At 35.6% G+C, this 22,467-nt stretch overlaps 1 protein-coding gene across 2 annotated transcripts in view; it reads right to left on the bottom strand.

Annotated features, from left to right (window-relative positions):
* The window catches only part of LOC150094197 (transmembrane protein 135-like), a 198,477-nt gene that overhangs the window by 14,692 nt on the left and 161,318 nt on the right, over positions 1-22,467 (bottom strand). The window contains exons 11-12 of one of the 2 annotated variants that reach the window (XM_090412359.1): positions 7,806-7,904; positions 1,688-1,755 (exon numbers count right to left, since the gene is read on the bottom strand). In XM_090412359.1, coding sequence (XP_090268485.1) covers positions 1,688-1,755; positions 7,806-7,904 — 167 coding nt within the window. Of the gene's footprint in view, positions 1-1,687; positions 1,756-7,805; positions 7,942-22,467 lie in introns of those variants that run through there. The other variant, XR_016550264.1, reaches the window with a different exon arrangement.

Genomic DNA, 22,467 nt, shown 5'->3' with positions numbered 1-22,467 from the left:
TTGTTTCTGTAGGTTTAAAGGCCACTCTTATTTCATATGGTGTAAGGAGTCTTGCAATCTTATTGGAAACTGTCCCTAGGTATGGAATGACGATGGTAGAAATATAACGTATATTATCTCGTTGTCTTTCTCGGGGTTCCAGAGCTTTTTGGTCAAGAAAATTAAACGTTTTTTAACAAAGATAGGATACTGTCATCATCTATAAAAGGATTGTTAATACATTTGATGCTATCTTGCCAAATGTATCTAATGTTAACACATCTCCATGTTTATATTGAGTGGTGAGAGAAAAATCACAGGATTCATTTCTGATTGGTGCAATGACAACTTAATTCTTTTAGCATCCAGAAAACGAGCGATTATGCAGGCCTGGTTGACCAAGTGGTTAGTGCACCTGCTTTCCAACTAATATGCTATGGGTTCAAATCTTGATATGGCATTAGACGTGAAACCACTGTCCTACTTATTGAAGGTATACAGATTTTTTTATATCTATCTCAATATGAGAGGTCTCAAAACCTATAACATGACAGTGTCATGCGTGGGGTGCAAGTGATTATAGAGAACAAAAGGTATCTGTTAGCATATCTTGAAGAGTTGGAGTTTCGGTGAGTTTGGTTTGGAACTGACAAGCAGCTACTTATGTTTGTATATGGTTAGAGGATAGTGGAAGAATGGTGATGGCTAGTTAAATGGAGCAGCAAATATGTAGTTTTTTAAAAAATTTCTTCGGTGTCTCCACATAGCATTCTAAAATGTTCATCGTACTCCTCTCCAAGAAGTCCACAAGCAAGATCTAATACCTGTCCAAGAACACAGGTACCATGACTTTGGCCAATGCCATTCACCATCATAATGGTGAACCCATGTTTTATTACTTGCAAATGTGTATGAAAAGAAAGTGTTCAATGCTGAATATTTTTGGATCCACTGTGTATAAACCTTGTTGTAACCTAGTCATTAATAATGGCTATTGTCCCTGGTTTTTTCAATATGTGTTAACAATTTGCAAGTATGATGCAAAATACTCCTTGATAAGCACATCAGCATGAACTCTTGATGTTTGCCATTGCTGGCGAGCTACTCCAAGGCTTGTCTTGGTTTCACTACTCCTAAAATGCCTGACTGAGTATCTAACTGTGCTCATGTGAACAGTATTATCTTCAGATGGGTATGAATTTTCATTGGATTCATATTGTTCACAGTAAGGAATGCAACTGCCACTGTCTGCTTTGTATGTGCATCTATAACAGCTGCCATTTGAACTAGTTGTGTACTCTTCTCATGTGACCAATTGAAGCACCACTTATTGTGGTGGAACTAGACTATTATCATCTACAATGTGTAAAGATTTCTTCTGCATACAAATTGAAAAAAAAAAAAAAAAAAAAAGGAGGCACATTGTTTTCATACCACCCTGAATAATGATAGCATCTTAGTTTTTTTAAAAAAATTTATCTGTAAAAATGCTTGTAATTTTTACCCCTTTGAGGTGCATAAAAATTTTTATAGGATTTAACCAATTAACTCAGTCAAATCTGAACTTAGGTACAACTTACTCTTCAATAATTGCAGTGTAATTCAGAAAATAATTTATTATGAATACCCATATATATATCAAACACTTCACAATAAACAGAATTATTACATTAAAAAGAATTACATCATCAATAAATGATTTACTTGCCTATTTTGTGTTATGCGATTCAAAAATCTCAGGTAGGTTGGTTTCAAGTTGTGTGGTTCTAAAACAGCCTGGAAAATTATCACAATGTAAATGACATGGCATAATGAGGTAATATAAAACAGTTACATATTCCAAATAAACTGATTAAATTAACATTAAGGAAATGTGAAAATTTACTTTTCACAAAGTGTGATTTATATGAAGGACTATCCAAATGGAGCTATAATATCAAATGGCAAAGAGCACTGTTTGCTTACTTAAATTGTGGATTTCAGGGAGGCTAACTTGACTTTCTTGCATCATTCAGATATTCAGAATGGCAAGTGAAATCAATATTTGCATCAATATTCAGAATGGCAAGTGAAATCAATGGATAGATTACTTCTTAGTAATCTATCCATTCAAGTGCAAGCTATCTCATAAATCCTAGACTGCATTTCTGCTCTGCAGGAACCCTACTCTGGTCTCAGAGTAGGGTTAGAGGATTATGTGAGTGTGAGAATGTACAAAAGATACCAAAGTTAGTGTACCACTGGTCACAAACCAGAATAGAATAGTTAGTATAAAGCATAAGGTGGGCTGTTGTGCCTTATATACACAACTGCCAGGAATATTCAGAACAAGAGAGTTTTTGGCATTGGTTAGTTTCTCTTGGCCAAAGTTATTGACATTAGTGATATATGGCTGACAGAAGATATAGTTAGTGGAATAGAATGTGATGGGTATAGTATTTTCAGGGAGGAGAGAGAGAGAGAGAGAAAAGAATGGGAGAGTTGATAGCTGATGAGCTACAGCCAACGAGAGTGGGAGTTTAACTGGTGATTGGTAAAAATAATGCATTTTGAGGCCATGTGGTGTGAGAGACCAACACATCAAAACATACAGTTGGTTGCTACTATAGATCAGGGGATGTGAAAGATGATCTGGATAGTATGCATCGGCATACAAGCTCAATGAGTAGAAGGCAAGTAATTATTATGGAGGACTTCTACTAGGGAACATACAGGAATTTAAAATATATAAGCTTGAGTTATAGGAACATATCCCTAGTTTTCCCCACTTTTGGAAGAATCTCTGGAATCGTTCTAAAGGAATGGCTTTAGATTTCTCTGTTACGTTATGTTCAATTTCATTTACATCTTGAAACCTTCATACTTTAAGTACAGATTTTAGCTTAGTGAATAAAAACATGGGTGAATATGGTGACGTATGACTGTGATGTTCTTTTGTGCTAGAAACTTGTGAGTTGAAGTCATCTTTAAACCTTTTGAACCATTCTAATGTCTTTGAATGGCTTAATGCATTATTCCTGAAAGCCGTTTTAATGCAAAACATGCACACAATGTCATTCAATAATTCCTAATATTGGGATGATCAAAAAAGCTTGTTCATTCATAAAAGCAATGTGGGTGATTGAGATGATGTAATGACTTCAGGCTTGTTTCATCATGTTATGACATCTATATACACATCTGCTTACAAAACAATATGCTAGCATGCCCAGTTTCTTTATAATAATAATAATTGTCCTGAAATGCTTGGAACATATCTTGTATAATGTTTCGTTTACCCCATATAACTGTAGTGTTTTGATAAGCTTTTCTCTGGACACCTTGTCATATGCCTTTTCCAGATCTACAAAACTTACGTACAAATCCTTGTTATTTTCCATGATTTCTCAATTATTTGTTATATATATATATATATATATATATTTTTTTTTTTTTTTTTCATATTTCTTGAACTGAAAACCTGATCTTGATCCTTTCTATTTGGCCCGAACTCAGCTTGTTCTTTTCTAAGTTTCTCTTCAACAATTTTTTCTTAGCCTCTTCATTTTATAGATGGTAACTATCAGAGCCAGGTTCATATATTGATATACAATCCTGTTTGCAATTTTCTTAAATATTTTCTACTACTGTTCTGTCACTGCCTGTTTCATTTAACAGTCCTTCGAAGTAATCTAAAATATCTTACCTTCAGTTTTCACGTCACTTTTATCATCTCAGATTCCTTTTACAGTGCTCTTTCCTCCATTTCTAAGCTTTTCAATAGTCCTCCAGATCATTTTGTCACCATCCTGATATTTATCTTCTATATTCTTACAGTCTTCCCATGACTTGTGTTTAAGTACTTTTACACACAGCTTAACTCTTACAGTTTTCACTGCATTTTTAGGGCATCTGCCAATTTATTAGCTAGGAACTTTTTGTATGCTTCCTTCTTTTCCAAGACTGCTTCTTTAACTTCTTGTTGTCCACTGGTGTCCTTATTTTTCTATTCTTGCAGACAATTTCACCATATGCCTCTCTACCTGAATCAGTTAAGGGTTTCTTCAGAGTTTGCCAGTGAGACTCCAAGGTTTGGTTCTTGTTTTTGAACTGTCATTTTTTTGTTTCAAAAAATGTTTGTATAGTTGAGTCTATAGTTTACCCTGCAAGAGCTGGTTCTTAACCTTTTCGAAGTCACAGAACACTTTTGATTATAAGAAAAATTTGAGGAACACCAAAAGCATTAGTGTCATAAAACTAACAATAAAAATATGCATGGACTTGCCTTTTATAAAAATGGAACTTATTTTAATGCGATACTTGACCTTGTTGGCTTTTGCAGATTTCAGCAATATCAGGTCTAATATGTGTTAATTTAGGTTAGGTTAGTTTATAATGAAAAAAGTAAGGAAAGTACTTCTTTTGCATTCAATGAAATCAGAAATCAATATAAACTAACCTAAGAAGTACCTAACTAACCTATATCGGTTAGTTTAGTTTATAATGAAAAAAGTAATGAAAGTACTTCTCTTGCACTTAATGAAATCAGAAATCATTATAAACTAACCTAACCTAGGTAAGGTTATAATGATTTCTGATTTCATTGAGTGCAAAAGAAGTACTTTCCTTACTTTTTTTCATTATAAACTAACCCAAACTAACCAATAGAGGTTAGGTTAGTTAGGTACTTCTTAGGTTAGTTTATAATGATTTCTGATTTCATTGAGTGCAAATGAAGTACTTTCCTTACTTTTTTTTTCATTATAAACTAACCTAACCTACCTATATATAAAACCTATAAACATGTTTTTATTACATTTACCACACTCCTCTAGGAATTATTCACTTTAACCGGTTAAAGTGATTAATTCTCGTAAATTATTCATTTTAACCGATAATTATTAATAATAACCGGATTTATCACTTTAACTGTAACATATATATTGGGATACATATTAGGAACTTGATGATGTTCTTATCAAATTCTTCCAATGTGTTTAGCTACTTTTATAGATTATAGCTTAGAACAAATATATACTAAACAAATATTTAAAAATATACTCCTTTCTATAATGGTAAAATAATGATACAACCTATTCACCATAGGGATTGCTGGCAAAATGTAGGAGATATCATGATAAAATGGAACATTTGCTTACAAAGGTGTCATCCCTTTTTCACAGATTCAAATCAAAATGTCACTTATATTGTAACAGACATAGAACCCATATATAAAAAGGGAAATAAAACAATGTGAGAATTACAGAGGTATTTCTCTACTGAGTTCCTGGTAAGATTTATGCAAGTATACTTGAGAAACGGTTGAGAAGAATTGTGGAAGAAAAGCTTGGTGAAGAACAAGCTGGATTCAGGCCAAATATAGGCTGTCAGGATTTTGACAGAGGCCGACAGATAGTTGAGAAATCATAGGAATATAACAGAGTTCTGTATTTAAGTTTTGTAGATCTGGAAAAGGCATATGACAAGGTTCCAAGAGAGAAGCTATTCGAAATGCTACAGTTATATGGTGTCAATGAGGCATTATATCAAGCAATACTCGATACACAGCAATACTTTATTTGAGTTGTAAGTCAGCAATTAGAATTGAAGGAAGTACAGGAAGGTAGTTTAATGTTAAATTTGGTTAATCTTAGCTCTTTGCTTTATGAGGATAATGTTATACTTCTAAATAAATCTGCTGCAGGTCTGCAAGATTCCCTGACTAAAGTTAATAACTGTTGTAATATATATAGTATGAAGGTCGTATTAAAAAGACAAAGACAATGAAAATAGGCAGAAACATTGAAAATATCAACTGCATTGTGAATGGAGAACCTATAGAACAAGTAAAACATTTCAGCTACTCAGGCACAATTTTTACTGAAGATGATAAATTAAATATGGAAATAGACAACAGAATCAACAAAGCTGGTATGGAAGGAAGTAACTGAATAAATTTAAATGGAATAAGAGAGAAATTAGCCAAAACACTAAATTCGCTGTATACAACACAGTGTTCAAACTAATTTTAACTTATGAATCTGAGAGCTGGATCAGAAGTCAAACACTTGACCAAAGACTAGAGATGACAGATATGCAAGTCTTGAGAATGATTAGGGACATCAATTAGGGGAACAGATGGCATCAATTGCAATATCATATTAAAAACAAGGATATTAGGAAAGAACTCGACATTGTCAGTATCCAGGAATGCATTAGCAGAGCTAATCTCAGGTGGTATGGTCACTTAAACAGAATGGGAGAGGAAAGATTAGCAAAACAAGTGTTCTCTGCCAGGTTGGCAGGAAAAAGAGCCAGAGGAAGGCCAAGATATAGGTGGATTGATACAGTAAAAAGTTCCTTAGAAGATAGAAATATAAAATCTGATAATGTTGGAGTCTTGACATTTAACAGACCGATTTGGAGGAAAATTGTCGATAGGAAGTTAATAATGATATAATATTTCATGTAGTACTGTCATATCCTGTACATCCCTTGATGATTTGAATCATCATCAAATCAGGAATTTGATGATGATTCAAGGATATCTTTTTTTCTCCCGTTTTCATGTCACCTTTATCATCTCTAACTCCTTTTACAGTACTCTTTCCTCGATTTCTAAGTTTCTTCAACGATCTCCCGAATATTTTGCCACCTTCTTGATATTTATTTTCTATATTCTTGCCAAAGTCCTCCCATGACTTTTGTTTAGCTAGTTTTACACAGTGTTTAGCTTTCTTACATTTGTCTCTGTATTCTCTAAGAGCACAAGCTGACTTATTTGCCAGGAACTTTTGATATACTTTCTTCTTTTGTTTCACTGCCTCCTTAACTTCCTGTGTCCAACATGAAGTTCTTATTTTTCTATCCTTGCAGACCCTCATTACATGCCTCTCTGGCTGAATCAACAGTGCTTTCTTCAGGGCTTGCCACTGAATCAACAAGATTTGGTTCCTATTCTCAAACTCCTTCATTTTTTCTTGAATAATGTTTGTGTATTTTATTCTGCAGTTCACATCTGAGACCTTTAAAACTTTCTTGCATGTTTTTCTTTTCAATATGAAATTCAATTTCAATATGACATTCAAAGTTTTTTCATCTGTCTTTTATTACTCTATTTAGGATGCCTTACATAAAATAAAATCATAAGAAAAATGTCTAGCATGGTTAAAACAGTAAATCACTAAAGAAAACCAATCATATAAACAGGACCTGACAACTTATGCAAAATTCTGCTTGCCATACAAAAAATACTCACCCACGATCCCATGTGTAGAATCAGGAGTTTCATAAAGTGATACTGCATCTGCTTTTTTTTTTCAATGATTTTGTTTAGAAATTTTTGTTTAAAAAAAAAAATAATAATTCTATTTTGTCTAATTTGCAGTTCCTTGCCAGCTGGCAAAATCTACCTGCTGTGTGCATGCATACACAGCACATGATTAATTATGTAAAAATCTTTCTGCAACAAAAAAAAAGTACTTGCAAAGACCCTGCCTTTTTTTTTTTTGATGTCTTAAATCAATAGGAATTCCATAAAGTCATTAGTCATGTTATCATTCTTTGGTGAAAATTTCCTTTGCACGATAACCAAGAGGAAAAGTTAATAAATAATAAGAATAGAAAGAGCAGTAAAAACATTGATTTTTTGGATATGTATAATATCCAAAAAATTAATGTTTCATCTGTTAGAAATTGATTTTTTTTTAACTAAATAAAAATCATTCTATTTTGAATATAGTCTGCAGCTATTTGCTAGCTGACAAAATGTGAGTGAGTAAGCATATATGTTAAGCCCTGTATATAAGAATTTATTTTAATATCCACTAAAAAATGAAAACACTTACGGCATAAAACAAAACAGCAGTAGAAGCAGCATACAATGGAATCATAGACCCTCTGATATGAGGTAGGAGTCCATGGTCAATGCCCAATAAGTAAGTCATCTGAAAACATTTTTTCGATAACAGCAACAAATTTAGTCTATATGAATAATTTTAAATTAGACATTATTATTTTTATTCTTTTTTTAAACGAATATAAAATGCACAAATAGGGAATCTTGTAAAACTCAGAGGGAGGAAAACACTGAAAGTAGATTATTAAATTTGCTACTTAAGTAGTTATTTTTTTTTACAATAAATATATTTCCTGCAAGATACCCCCCCTCCTCCTCCTCCTGAAGACATCATCTAAAATCACCATGGACTAACATTTAGTTAATATGCAGTATATTTGAGCTGAGCTAACAAAAGTGTCTTTAAATAACATAGTTATTTAAACGTATAGTGTTGCTTTTTATCATTTAATTGCTTCATTTTTTTCATGCTGAATACAAACGTTTGGTAGTGTTTATTGTTGGAGTTGTTTATTTGTGTTCTGCTACTTGTTTATTCCTACTGTTTCCGCTTTCTGAAAATGGTATCCATAAAGAGGCACAGAAAGCTTTGGCACAAAGATCAAGTTCTGCCCTGGATTTTTCCCAGTGGATGCATTGAGAATTGCTTTGCTTCACTTATGCAGCAAAAAATGTGACAGATTTGTGGACTGTTAGAGTGAATGAAAAGAAGGAAAGCATTAATGTATGTGAAAAGTGTATTGATAAGTTAGAGCATTTTGAAATGGAAACTAGCTGGTAGTCAACAAAAATCACTTCCATGTGAAAGCTGTGTTAGTTATGATAACAAAAGGGACAGTAGTAGAAGTGCTTAGGCAAGAGTTGATGAAAATGAAAAGTGAAATGAAGTATCTGGAAGATGAGATTAAACAACTTAAGACAAGACTGGCTGATATGAATGAAAAGGAGGGAGTTAGTTTAATGAAGAGTCAAAGGATAAACATATATCATTGTATGGAGGACTCAATTAATAGAGGTGTGATAACTAATAAAGTACACAAAGCATGCTTTCTTGGTAAAACATTAAAACAAATAAATGATGCTTTACAGAGAAGGAAAGAGCAGGCATCAGAATTAGTGGTAGCTGTGGGCACGAGTGACCTAGTGAAACAGGAATGTTGATAGAGACTTAAGAAAGTTGTTGCAGGAGGTGAAGGATAATAAAATTGTTGGAAAAGTCATTAGCATGCTGCCCAGATATGACAATAGTGAGCTGAGAAGGACAGAAATAACAAATAGCAGGATGGCTGAGTTGTGTGAATCTGTGGAGTGAATTTGAAGGAAAGTTGGAATGGTTTAAAGTTGATGGATTGCATCAACTTTAAATGAGTTTGGTGTTGGGCATTTAGAAAGGCTATTGTTTGCTAAGAAGGCACAGAATCAAGAAGTTAATGTAGCTAATGATCAAAGAGTACTTGTGAAACAGGATAGCACAGCCAAATAGGTTGTACAGTAGGAGGAAGATGGATAAGAGGTTAGAGACATGGTTGAATCAGGACAAGGTGATGGAATCTTTCTTTCTTTTTTTTTTTCATTTAATTTTTATTAAAATTTCATTTAATTTTTTATGATGCAAAGACATCAAGGGTCATAATGCAACAGGGCACAGGTCACAGCAGTACATATGGTAATTGGTTAGTAGGACAATCACAAACATCTATGCCCTTGGAAGAATTTGAACCCACAGCCTCTTGGCTACAAAGCAGATACGCGAACCACTCAGCCAACCAGGCCAGTAAGTGATGGAATGCATAAAACTGAGGATGAGACAGGTATGAGTGGCAATCAGTCAGAATCAAGGAAACAGGAGTGGTCAGCCCAAAGAGAGAGGTGTGGTATAGCAGCTAGAGTAGAGAATGTTAGTAGAACTGCCTCAGAAATAGATTATATGTTTGTATACAAATGTAAGGAGTATTTGAAATAAGACAGAGCTGAGTCTGTTGCATTGATTGAGTCATTATATCCAAAGATAATCAATAAGTGAAATGTGATTGTCTCAGGACATGATGTTGGAAACAGAAATGGAAGGATATACAATTTTCAGAAGGGTGGAAGATGAAAAGAGGGAAAAAAAAAAAAGAAGTGGAGGGAGAGGACTGTTAACGATTGCAGAGAGTCCACAAAGTGTGGAGGTTGATAATACATGTGCAGATTTTGAATCTGTGTAGTATGAAGTTGAAATTAATAGGCTAGTGTATCTGATAGAATGCTGTTATAGATCACAGAATGTAGAGAACACTGATTGTGAAGTGTTTAGGCAAATTGGTTTGGCATAAAAAGGAAAGTAATCCTGATGGAAGACTTTAATCACAGGAATATAGAATGGAAGGAAGAGATAGTGTATGGGAACAAGGAGAGTGAGTTTGTTGAATATCTGAGAGATAAATACCTTAAGCAGCATGTGACTGAAGTAACTAGACTTTAGTGTTTTGGATTTGGTGATAACTTTGTGAGATGTATTCATTTTAAAAATTTTATGGAATTTACAACCGTGTTAAAAAAGTTTTTTTTAACACGGTTGTAAATTCCATAAAATTTTTAAAATTAATGCTGATCACCGTGTAACCCTAAAAGAAAGGATAGCGAGATGTAGTTAACGATGTATTAACACTGCCACTGGCTGGTGAGTGATCATGAGGTACTTGTTTAGGAAGTGATGAAACAAGAATAGGTAACTGCACAAGCAACGTATAGCTGCATACCAAGAATTAAGTGAGACTTCAACAACCTCCAGAATGTCTTGCTGCCTTCGTGATATTTAATTTCTATGTTCTTACCAAAGTTTTCCCATGACTTTCGTTTAGCTAGTTTTACACAGTGTTTAGCTTTCTTACATTTGTCTCTGTATTCTCTAAGAGCACAAGCTGACTTATTTGCCAGGAACTTAATGATTGCAGGATCTGTGTTCACCATGGAGTTCTGATTTTTCTATCCTTGCAGACAACTTCAATAGAGTAGGAGTGAAATGGATGAATAGTGAAATCAAGCAAGCTGCTGTTGGAAAAGAAAATGTTATAGAGGAAAACTTTCAACATCTTTCTCTAATCCAGAGTAATTTAATAATAAGGTGTGATACCTTTTGGCAACTGGCATATGGAAATATGAGTTCTGCATTGCTTCAACTTTGGTATCACGTTTGAGTCTGGCTCCCACTTAAGAGACCTCAATAAAGGTCGAAACCGGTCTGGGTAGTGACCCTTCCCATAAAGCATAGCATTATACATGTCCACATGGAGATGTGCTTTGCATATGGGATACAAAGGAAAGTGATGAGAACTTAGTCCACCTTTGCTACGAGTTGCCCAGTCCTGAAGATACTTCAGGCACAAACTTTGTTTGCTTACACTTGGATAAAGGATTAAACTAAATATATAAGTTATAGAGCAGGCGCAAGACAGTAGCTGGCAATCCATGGGTATGGTAAAGAAAGAAAGAAAAAAAGGCGCAGTGTAATAGGAAATTGGTTGGTCAGGCCAAGATTAATTCAAGGTAATTCTTCCGCTATGTGGAAAGCAAGAGGAAGAATAATTATTACGTAAGAGAAAGGCAAGTATTAGGAGAAGAATCAGAGGTGTATCGGACACTGATCAGGTTAGATGTTAATAAAGCTGTTGGAATGGATGACACATCGGCGTGTATCTTTAAGGAATGTGCACAACAGTTAGCTATGTCCTTGACCTGGAATGAAAGTCTTGCAGTGGGTAAGGTTCCTAAGGATTGGAAAAAAGACAAAATAGTACCACTCCACAAGCATCATTCTAGGACAGAATGTTTTCAATTATAGAGCAATCTGTATAACTGCAGTTGTAGTCAAGGTGTTGGAGAGACTGGTTAGAAAAAGAATACAATTGGGTTGATGGACATAGTATTCTTTATGATGGTCAGCATGGATTTGTAAAAGGGTAGGTTTTGTTTTAGCAATTTATTTGCCTTTTATGATAAGGTAACAAGTGTGTTTAGATAAAGGAGAATTATATACAATGATATTCTTGGACTTTGCAAAAGCATTTGATAGATTTTCACAAAAGTTGGTATACAAGCTATAGAGGATGGGAATAGATAGCATATTGGTTAGATGAAATGGTGATCGGCTCTCTGAATGTTACCAGTAAGTTCTGTATGATGGAGCAGTATCTGAAAAAAGGAGGATAACCAGTGAATGTGTCCCAGGGCTCTGTTCTTGGGGCCCCCTGCTGTTTAACTTATTTGTAAACAATATATCATGTGGACTGACTGGGGAATCTTCATTTGTTTGCTGATGATGCAAGTTGGGAAGAATTATAAGTAGCACTGCTGATGCTAATTCTCTTCAGGAAAATTTGAATAGACTTGACTTGGACAAAGGAGTGGATTGTAGTTTTAATATTAGTAAGTGCAAGATGTTGCATTTGGACACAGAAATATAAGACTATGTATATATTGATGGCACTGTTCTGCAGGAAGTAGATGAGATTCAAGATTTGGGAGTCATGGTTGACATTAGACTGAAGCTTAGAGGATATGTTGCAAGTGCTGCAAAGACTGTACATTGTACTGCTGTTATGATAAAAAATATACTAACATGTAGGGATAGGAAGATGGTTGTACCACTGTATAATGTACTAGTCAGACCACACTTGGACTGTTATGCTCAGATTTTTTGCTGGTTTTCAGTGTGATGTGGAAACATAGGAGAGGGTTCGCAGATAAGCGACTAAGACAATATCAGGATTGGAATGTTGTCAGAGATGTCACTCTGAATGCTAGAGCTGACTAGAACACAGTGGGGGAGAGGGGAGCAGAAATATAAGGCTATCACCAACCTACAGTTGCCACATGATGACATAGGTCAACTGATTCAATTTAAATCCTTTTCATTCACAATAATCCCAACCATGAGAAATGCTATCTGGTGAACTAACACACCACTAATCATGCCCAAGTTGCTATAACTTTGCTTTCCCATCAGTGGGAATAAATGGATTCTTTATTACTTAGTTTTCTTTTAAATCAACTGTTCATTGCTAAGGGAAACTAAATGAAACCAAAAGAAACTTTTGTCTCTGGTAAGAACCAGATTACTGATTTTTTTTTTTTTAAACAAATTTATGGTTGTTAAGAACAAATTTTTAAACCAAACAAGGAAATTTAATGATCTTCTTATAAAGAAATCATGTTTTTGTCATATCTTTTTAGTTGATTTAGATTAACACAATGTAATCATTTATGTGCAGGAAGAATGAAAATTGTTTCAGTCAAGCAATCAAATGCAGTTGACTCATTACAGAAAACTTGTTAGGACCATGGGAATAGTTTGTTATAGTAGATAGCTAGATGGGAAATTTCCTTTAGAAAGGCATTATACTTATGATGCTTCAGTTGGGATGTTTCATAGTTATAACAGATTTGCTTCAGTGAGAATAAATTGTATATATTTTAATACAACAACCTGTTGGTAAAATTTTGTTGTAAAAAAAAAGTAATCTGGATTAAGCAAGTTTGAGCGTGGTTAGTAGTTGGAAGGGATCAATCATTCGATACTGTTGGCACTCTCTCTCTCTCTCTCTGAGTCTTTGGACTCCCTGGAAGTGTCACATAATAATAATGATAATAATAAAGTATGTTTGTGACTAGTTATTAAAAAAACCTTTGAAATCTAAATGCTAAAATATGGTGGTTTCTTAAGACAATGTACATATCACAGAGTAGAAATGCATGTTATTTTTTCAATAATAAGCAATAATATTAGGTTATTATTATTATAATTACGGCTATTTTGCCTGCTTCAGTTTAGGAGTGTCCCTGTTTAAATGTCATTGCTATTTACTCATGGATTCTTAGGGCATTGTAGATGTAAGTTTACCAAAACGTATATGTAGCATAAGGAAGAGAAATTTACACATACCTTTTTCTGGGTGTTGCGGCTTTTCTTCTTTATGTGATGTCCGAAAACTATTGAGTGTGTGGAGGGGGGGGGGGTAGGCAATTTGGAAGAATTAAATTAGAAAAACCTGTTTTTTTTTGACAGAACTGAAGCAGGCAAAATAGCCGTAATTATAATAGTTTATTAAGAGGAGTAACATGAGAATTTTCCCAGAAATAATATATATAAATAATATTAGGTTTATCTGTCATAGTTCTTTGCTTTTATGTGTGTGGTTGAGTCTATTTGTTCAACGATTTAGAAAAAAAGGATATTTACCATATTATTTGATGGGCACCAACAATGGGATCAAGACATTGCTAGTTATTTTAATTTCAGGAATTTTGTTTGATAATGCAGTATGTGAGTGATGGATTTATGAAGGATGAAAGATTTATGGAAGGAAAGCAAACCTGAGGAGTGACTGAAGTGCCTTGCAAGGAAGGCTGGAAGTATGCGAAGAGTACAGTAAGATGGTGGAGTGGTGAATAAAATGAAAGATGCTGTGGAAGATCAAGAGAACGGGATATGACTGTAACGAGAGCGAGCGAGCATTTATTATTATTATTATAAAACCCTCCATGGAGTCAAAGACTCATCGTGGGAGGTCCACTGTTATACACACAGTTTATCATACTGTGCCTTAAATATATTCACTGTCTGCACACACCACACTCTCGAGAGCATTTGTGGTTTATTGCAAGACAAGGCACGAGCTTGAACTGAACAATATGTTTAGAGAAAGGAAAAGAAAACAGCAAAAGAAAAAAAGAAGTAAGGGTGTAGGAAAGCAAAGCATGAAGCAAAAGAGGAAGAGTAAAGAGATTGTGTGGTGATTTTATTATAACAGAAATGCTTAATAGAGTATAACAGAATTGTGCGATTCAGGATGTTAGTGCGACTGTTAGGATGCAAAAAGGGAAAAGTGAAAGAGATGAATGTTTTGGCAGGTATGAATGATGTGACAGGTGACAAGTATGATACATGAAAAGGTGAAAGGTTGCTAGGAGGAGTAAAAAGAGTCAGAAAGTAGAGGGCAAGTTGAGAAGAAGGACCATGATTGCAAATTGATCAATGAACGAGGTTGTGCAGGAGGAGAGGAATGCAGTTTGTAAATATGGGGATGAGTGTGATGGACAGATGTGTGTGTGTGTGTGTGTGTGTGTGTGTATATGACTGATGAACACTTGAATGGATTCAGGGTCAGATGCCTGGAGAAAGCATTGTTTAGCAAGAATTTGGAAGTGCAACATTAAGGGAAAGTAGAATGATTGGTAAGGGATGTAGACAAGCACATTATTATTAACGTCCATGCGGTTAGCCTAGAGCTTTGCGCTTCGCAACCATATGCCTGGGGAAGTGTCCCAGGTTCGATTCCCGTCGAAGATGCGAGGAACATGAGGATCTTCCTCAAGCATAGCCAAGTTAGTTGGTTTTGGGGGCGGGCAGTAGGGTTTTTTCTGCCAGTTTATCTGGCATTTTTCATCCTGCAAGCAGAAAAACCGGCCCCGTGAACATACACTAATACAGTCAAAAATATACCCCCCCCCCTCAGTGCAGACTAGACAACAGGTCGGTTGGGAGTGGTACTAACAACTAATCACATCTAAGTGACACACGGACCCTGCATAGGAAGTGGGAATAACGCATAGTGAAAGAAGAAGAATATTATTATTAACCTCCATAGTCAGACACTCATTGTGGGAGGTACACACTATTGCACACAATGCTCATCCAACAGTGCTTTAAACTGATTCCGTGTGTGTCTACATTCAACAACACATTCAGGCAATGCATTCCATTCACAAACCACTCTCCATGCAAAGAAATTTCTCCTCGCTCCTCTGTTCATATCCTTGTTCTAACCCCCACCCCTCCCCATTCTATGAAAAATCTCTTCCATGTCAACCTGATAACAACCCCCCTGACTAGCTTATTATGTCTCAATCATATCTCTCCCTCTTCCACCTATTCACAAGGTTCTGCACAACCTACATTCTCACAATCATCCTCGTCCTCCAAATTCCAAAGACCACCTTTTTGAATCTTCTCTGACCCTTTCCAACATATTCTTTATTATTTTGATAAGAAAACAATTTATTCATCACTAAGAAACAATTACACAAATTAATCAGACTTAAATCTAATATGTACGTTATATCTAACAACTCAATATAAGTTACACGATCAATTCTCACAATCATGTGAATCTCAGCAGAACTACTTGTCTAGAATCTTATCCCCCCTTTCCTAACCTTACATATAATCTGATCATCAACATATATAACTTCAGCCTTAAGTAATGACTACAACTATAAAATACAATTAGATTCACAATACAATTCAGCTAGGCTTTCTCTTACATAGAGTAAATTAAGTCAATTGTTAGCACAAGGCCTAAAGTCCTGTAACTCTAATTTTAAAACAATTCAATCAATACAAACCACTGTCACAATCTAAGTTTCTTTCTGACAAAAATAATGGAAAGTTCTTACTATTCATGAAGTCTGGTCCTCTATAGCTGCTTATCCCTTCTTGTTTCTGTTCGACGTCGTCATTGCACCTGAACATCCTTTACGTAATTTTCAAGACTTCTTTCCTACTAGCGGCGGACAATTTAATTCCTACAGCTCGGAAGTTTGGCATCTGGTTTCTCCTAATACGACTTGCTTTAGCTGCATCGTTCTCCTGCTCTTTGCTTCTTGAATGAAGGTCTCCGATTGAAATAACACTTCATCACCCACGATTCCAGTTAAGCTCAGTTGCCGTTACCGAACATCATACTTTCCGCAGAACTCCTTAGCTTACGTTGACCATGATACCGTCATGAGTCCGAACTCTCCTGCCGGAACTCCACATGACCTCGTAACTTCACTCTGACCCACGAACGGGAACTGCACACTGGATCGACTAGAACTCCAAGAAAAAGGCCCCGTCTTGACATAGCACACTGCTATTTATTTGGTTCCGATGACCTTCGTCTCTTCTTACACAGTGATCCCTTGGGACCCTTGATGTTCTGCAGCCATCACCCTCATTGATCGGTGCACTGAGGCGAGAAACCTCCATGTAAAGTCGGCCTTCACATTTGGAGTGGCCTCAGGTCATGACTTAATCTCTTAATCTGTCTGGAATTTTAGTTGACTAGAGGTATGCTTAGACACAATTTACCTCGTATGTAATTTTCTTTGTTCTTACACAAGCTTTTTGATTTCACAATATTCAATAACTTCAAAAAATTATTATTTCCAAGTTAATTAACATCATGTTTTTCTATTAATACACAAGTATTTTTAGTGGGACTTAGCATACTTGTAAAATCTGTATAAAGGTATTTTAATACAAAATTCCTTTTGTTTAAGATTTTACAGTGGAGATACTTACTGAGCAGTTCATAAAGGTCTTTCATTCTTGTGAATGTGACTTTATGGAGAGGTTGAGAGCAGTTGATGATGAGGAGTAGAGACTGACTGTAAGTGAGCAAGAGGTGTATGGGGACTTGAGCAATCACCACATATTCTGAAGGAATGTGTCAGGGAGTTGACATCTGCCTTGACATGTTTTTTAATATGAGTCTTGCACTGGGTCAAGTTCCAAAGGAATCGAAGGAGGGCAAGATTGTGCCACTTCATAAAGGAGGTGATAAAACTCAAGCATCAAATTATAGGCCTATCTGTGTGTCGGGTGTTGTAGTTAAGTTGTTGGAGAAGCTGGTGAGAACTAGGATCCAGAATTGGGTTTATAACAATGGTATTATCTTTGATGGACAGAATGGATTTGCTAAAGGGAGGTCAGGTTTTAGTAATCTACTTACTTATTACAATAAGATGATGACTTCCTTGGATAGAGGAGAGGGATATACAGTAATATACTTAGATTTCGCAAAGGCTTTTGATAGATTATCACATGATAACTTGATAGTCGAACTAGAAATTACATAGATTCATAAAGACCTCATAAAGATCGGTCAACATTAATCGAAGGACTGAAAATAAAATGAACATCATAAAAGAAGTAGGGATAACTAGCATGGAAGAAGTATGGTCTCTAGGACCATCTTGATGCTGTTCTGAATCAGCTGGCGGCAGTAACTGTAAAGACCTCGGAATCAACTATACCTCAAACAGAGAGGACTAATGAGATAATAACAGAAGAAGTCGAATGACTACAACAGCCAATGATGAACCGTTTAGATGCTGTTATGCAGAAGTTGGCGGCAGTAACAGCAAGTACCTCTGAAGTATCTCTGCCTCAATCAGAGAGAAATAATGAACAAGGAGACAGAAGGGAGCCTCCTAGATGTTTTAATTGTAACAAGATTGGGCACTTAGCCCTTAATTATTTTAGCAACAGGAGACCCTTCAATAGAAATGAGTCGAAGTTTGGGCAAACTCCTCATGATTATGAAGGTAAACCATGGAGGAGAGGACAATGGAATTATGAACAATATAGAAGGTCGAAAATGATAATTAAAAGGAAGATGCAAGGATCATATTGCGACATGTTATTAGATACCGGTTGCAACACCTCTATCATAAATGAAGATTATTTCCAAAGAAAATCCAGAATATGGAAAGGTGACACCAAGCTGAAGAGACTGATCAGATTATTGGGACTCTCAACTTCTGTGTTTTATGCAACTAAGAAAATTAAGGTGAAAATATACTTACCAGACTTTAATTTGTGGATTTGGTAAGAGTGATTGGTTCTTCCTGCAACACCTAGCTCAATCACACAGAGTATTTTGGGAACTAACTTTCTAGAGAGGCACAAGTTCTCTTGCAATTTCTCTAGAAATGAGATATTCCTAATGGGTAATAAATGGGCCAGAGGAGGGAACCATAATTTTAGAGATAGGGTTAAGAAGTCATGTGAAGAGAGAAGGCAAAATGAATGTAATGAAGAATGTCAGACTAACAAGAGTGATGCTTCAGAATGTTCAACATCCGAAGGTAACATTCAATCTGAGACTTATCACATATCTAGCGTTAAGATAGTAGATAATCAAGGCGAAAGAGAAGAAAAATTAGGGAAGGGGGGATGATCCGAGAACAATCGGAGTAAACTACATTGAAAAGATTAATAGATCTAGAAGTTCCTATAACAGACCAAGGTGGAACAGGCACAGAAACCATGAAGTTAATATACAACCGCAGCAGCAGTTTAGTTATGCAAACTTCCCCGATTTTCTTTTTATGCTTAGAAAAGCTATGTGATTTATTATGTTGAAATTTAGAAATTGCTACAAGGGCTGCACACTTACTAACAGATTGTGCAAGCCTCGTGAACAAATTTAATGGAGAATTCATTAGGTCCAAGATACTAAAGGATAGCGGTGAAATTAGGTGTAATTATAAGGATAGGGCACAAAATTATGCAAGGTACGTGATAAGTCCGAGAGAGAGGTAAAGGAAGTGAGTAGAATAGGTTGTAGGTAAAATCTCTCCAGAAAATCTGTAGGAAGGAAGTCAAAAAATTTCACTTGAAAAAAAAATTTTTTGGGAGGAGGAAACCTTGTACAATCTTAAACAAAAGGAATTTTGTATTAAAATACCTTTTATACATATTTTACAAGTATGCTAAGTCCCACTAAAAATACTTGTGTATTAATAGAAAAACTTGATGTTAATTAACTTGGAAATAATAATTTTTTGAAGTAATTGAATATTGTGAAATCAAAAAGCTTGTGTAAGAACAAAGGAAATTACATATGAGGTAAATTGTGTCTAAACATACCTCTAGTCAACTAAAATTCCAGACAGATTAAGGGATTAAGTCATGACCTGAGGCCACTCCAAATGCGAAGGTTGACATTACACGGGGGTTTCCCGTCTGAGTGAACCGATCAATGAGGGTGACGGGGGCAGAACATCAAGGGTCCCAGGGGATTACCACATAAGAAAAGACAAAGGTCATCGGAACCAAATAAATAGCAGTGTGCTACGACGAGACAGGGCCTTTTTCTTGGAGTTCGAGTAGATCCAGTGTGCAGTTCCCGTTCGTGGGTCAGAGTGCAGTTACGAGGTCACGTGGAGTTCCGGCAGGAGAGTTCGGACTCATGACGGTATCAAGTTCAACGTAAGTCGAGGAGTTCTGCTGAAAGTATGATGTTCGGTAACGGCAACTGAGCATCACTAGAATAGTGGGTGATGAAGTGTTATTTCAATCAGAGACCTTCATTCAAGAAGCAAAGAGCAGGAGAACGATGCAGCTAAAGCAAGTCGTATTAGGAGAAACCAGATGCCAAACTTCCAAGCCATAGGAATTAAATTGTCTGCCACTAGTAGGAAAGAAGTCTTGAAATTTACGTAAGGGATGTTCAGGTGCAGTGACGAAGTCGAACAGAAACAAGAAGGGATAAGCAGCTATAGAGGACCAGACTTCATGAATAGTAAGAACTTTCCATTATTTTTGTCAGAAAGAAACTTAGATTGTGACGGTGGTTTGTATTGATGGAATTGTTTTAAAATTAGAGTTACAGGACTTTAGGCCTTGTGCTAACAATTGACTTAATTTACTCTATGTAAGAGAAAGCCTAGCTGAATTGTATTGTGAATCTAATTGTATTTTATAGTTGTAGTCATTACTTAAGGCTGAAGTTATATATGTTGATGATCAGATTATATGTAAGGTTAGGAAAGGGGGATAAGATTCTAGACAAGTAGTTCTGCTGAGATTCAAATGATTGTGAGAATTGATCGTGTAACTTATATTGAGTTGTTAGATATAACGTACATATTAGATTTAAGTCTTTGTGTCATTTGTGTAATTGTTTCTTAGTGATGAATAAATTGTTTTCTTATCAAAATAACTTGCCTGATTTCTAATCCAATGCACTACTCATAAAATCGAACCTATGTGTCTTGAAGTAGATATTGCCACAACTGCAGAGTAAGAATTATATACAGGTAATTTGGTATACAGATTAGTTGGAGAGAGAGGCGCTGTGTGTCATACTGGGTGTTCTATTCTACGGAGGGAGATATTTCTCTTATCCTACAATTTTGCTGGTGCAGCTGACTTACAAACAAATTTTCCAAAATTTAAAATTAGAATATAACACCAGTAAATCAGACAAAGAATTTGGCTCCAGCCTGAAGCACTTTCTTTTTTCTTGACATCTTGCACACATGAACCTTACTATTTTGCGGCCATAAGATAGAAGTAACTTAGTTTACGATGAAGCAACAAGGAAGTTCAATTGGTAATCATACAAGACAAATTAAGTATAGATAATAAAGAAAATTAAAGTAAAAGAACAAACACACACATATTTTTACACCACTATATCTTCTGCAGCAGATGTCCTTATACCATTTTCTCCAATTAATGTCATCCTTCCATAATAATTTTTTTTTTTTTTCTGGCTACATATCGAAAGAACTCCCTAGGATTATCTTTGGCTTAATTAGCTAACTGCTGCTCATACCTCACTTTTGCTACCCTTACCAACCAAGTCACCCATCTTGCCTGGTCTTTGTAATCCTCATGGAATTGGTTATTACCACTTCTCTTATGCTGCCTCCATAATGCCCTTTTTCTCTGTATCACATGCTTAATCTCTTCATTCATCCATTGTAAGAATTTTGTTTAGGCAATGTGTAAAATTGCCTAAACAAAAGTAATGGAGAGACTTAGATAATACAAATGATAAATATAAGGAAAGTAGCAAAATGTTCCAGAGTTGGAGAAAATGATTTACATATATCTGATTCACACACAAACGAAAGGCCACAAAACATAGCACATTAGTGCCATGTGTGGGCAAGTGAAATAGAAGACAGGAGGAATCTGTTCACATTTTGTTTGAACAGCTGAGGGTTGAAATCAATTAGAAATGGATTAAAGAGTACTGTAAAACAAATCAGAAATAATAAAAGTGACATGAAAACTAAAGATATTCTAGATGTCTGGAAATTACCTTGCTAAATGAATGATTGATGAATGAAACAAAGTAGTAGAACAGCAATAGAAAGTATTCAAGAGGAATGCAGTCAGGAGTAAATACATACATACAAAAGGTAAAAAAAAAAAAAAAAAAAAAAAAAAACCCATCAGAAACCTGAAATGCAGAAAGGCAGTCAGAGTAGATGATATTTATCCAGAAATGCTCACATATGGAGGTATAGAAAATGGCCCTCCCCTTAATGCATAACATTATACATATCCGCAAGGAGATGTGTTGTGCATTATGGGAGATACTGAGATAGGAGTGATGTCAGCTTGCTCCACCTTTGTAACGAGTTTCCCGGTGTTGTACTACCTTACCCCAGTCCTGAAGACACTTTCAGGCGCAAACTTTGTTTGCTCACACTTGGATAAAGGATTAAACTAAATTTATTATTGTCTAACCAAGTGAAAATTAAACTTTCAACATCTTTCTCTAAATCCAGAGTAATTTAATAAAAAGGTGGCACACCGTTTGGCAACTCCTATAGGTAAAGATGACCTGCCATTGCTTCTGCCTGGTATCTCCACATCTGGGCCTGGCTTCCACTGAAGAGACCTCAATAAAGGTCAAAACTAGTCTGGGTAGTGGCCCTCCCCTTAATGCATAACATTATATCTGCAAGGAGATGTGTTATGCATTATTATGGGAGATACTGAGATAGGAGTGATGTTAGCTTGCTTCACCTTTGCAACGAGTTGCCTGGTGTTGTACTACCTTACCCCAGTACTGAAGATACTTTCAGGCACAAACTTTGTTTGC

Source organism: Typopeltis vanoorti, chromosome 22 (genome assembly GCF_054136105.1).
Source record: "Typopeltis vanoorti isolate ZY-2024b chromosome 22, IOZ_Tvanoo_1.0, whole genome shotgun sequence".
NCBI classification, from domain to species: Eukaryota; Metazoa; Arthropoda; class Arachnida; order Uropygi; family Thelyphonidae; genus Typopeltis; species Typopeltis vanoorti.
The sequence above is the reverse complement of the archived record's forward strand: the minus strand, read 5'-3'. Positions and strand labels throughout refer to the sequence as shown.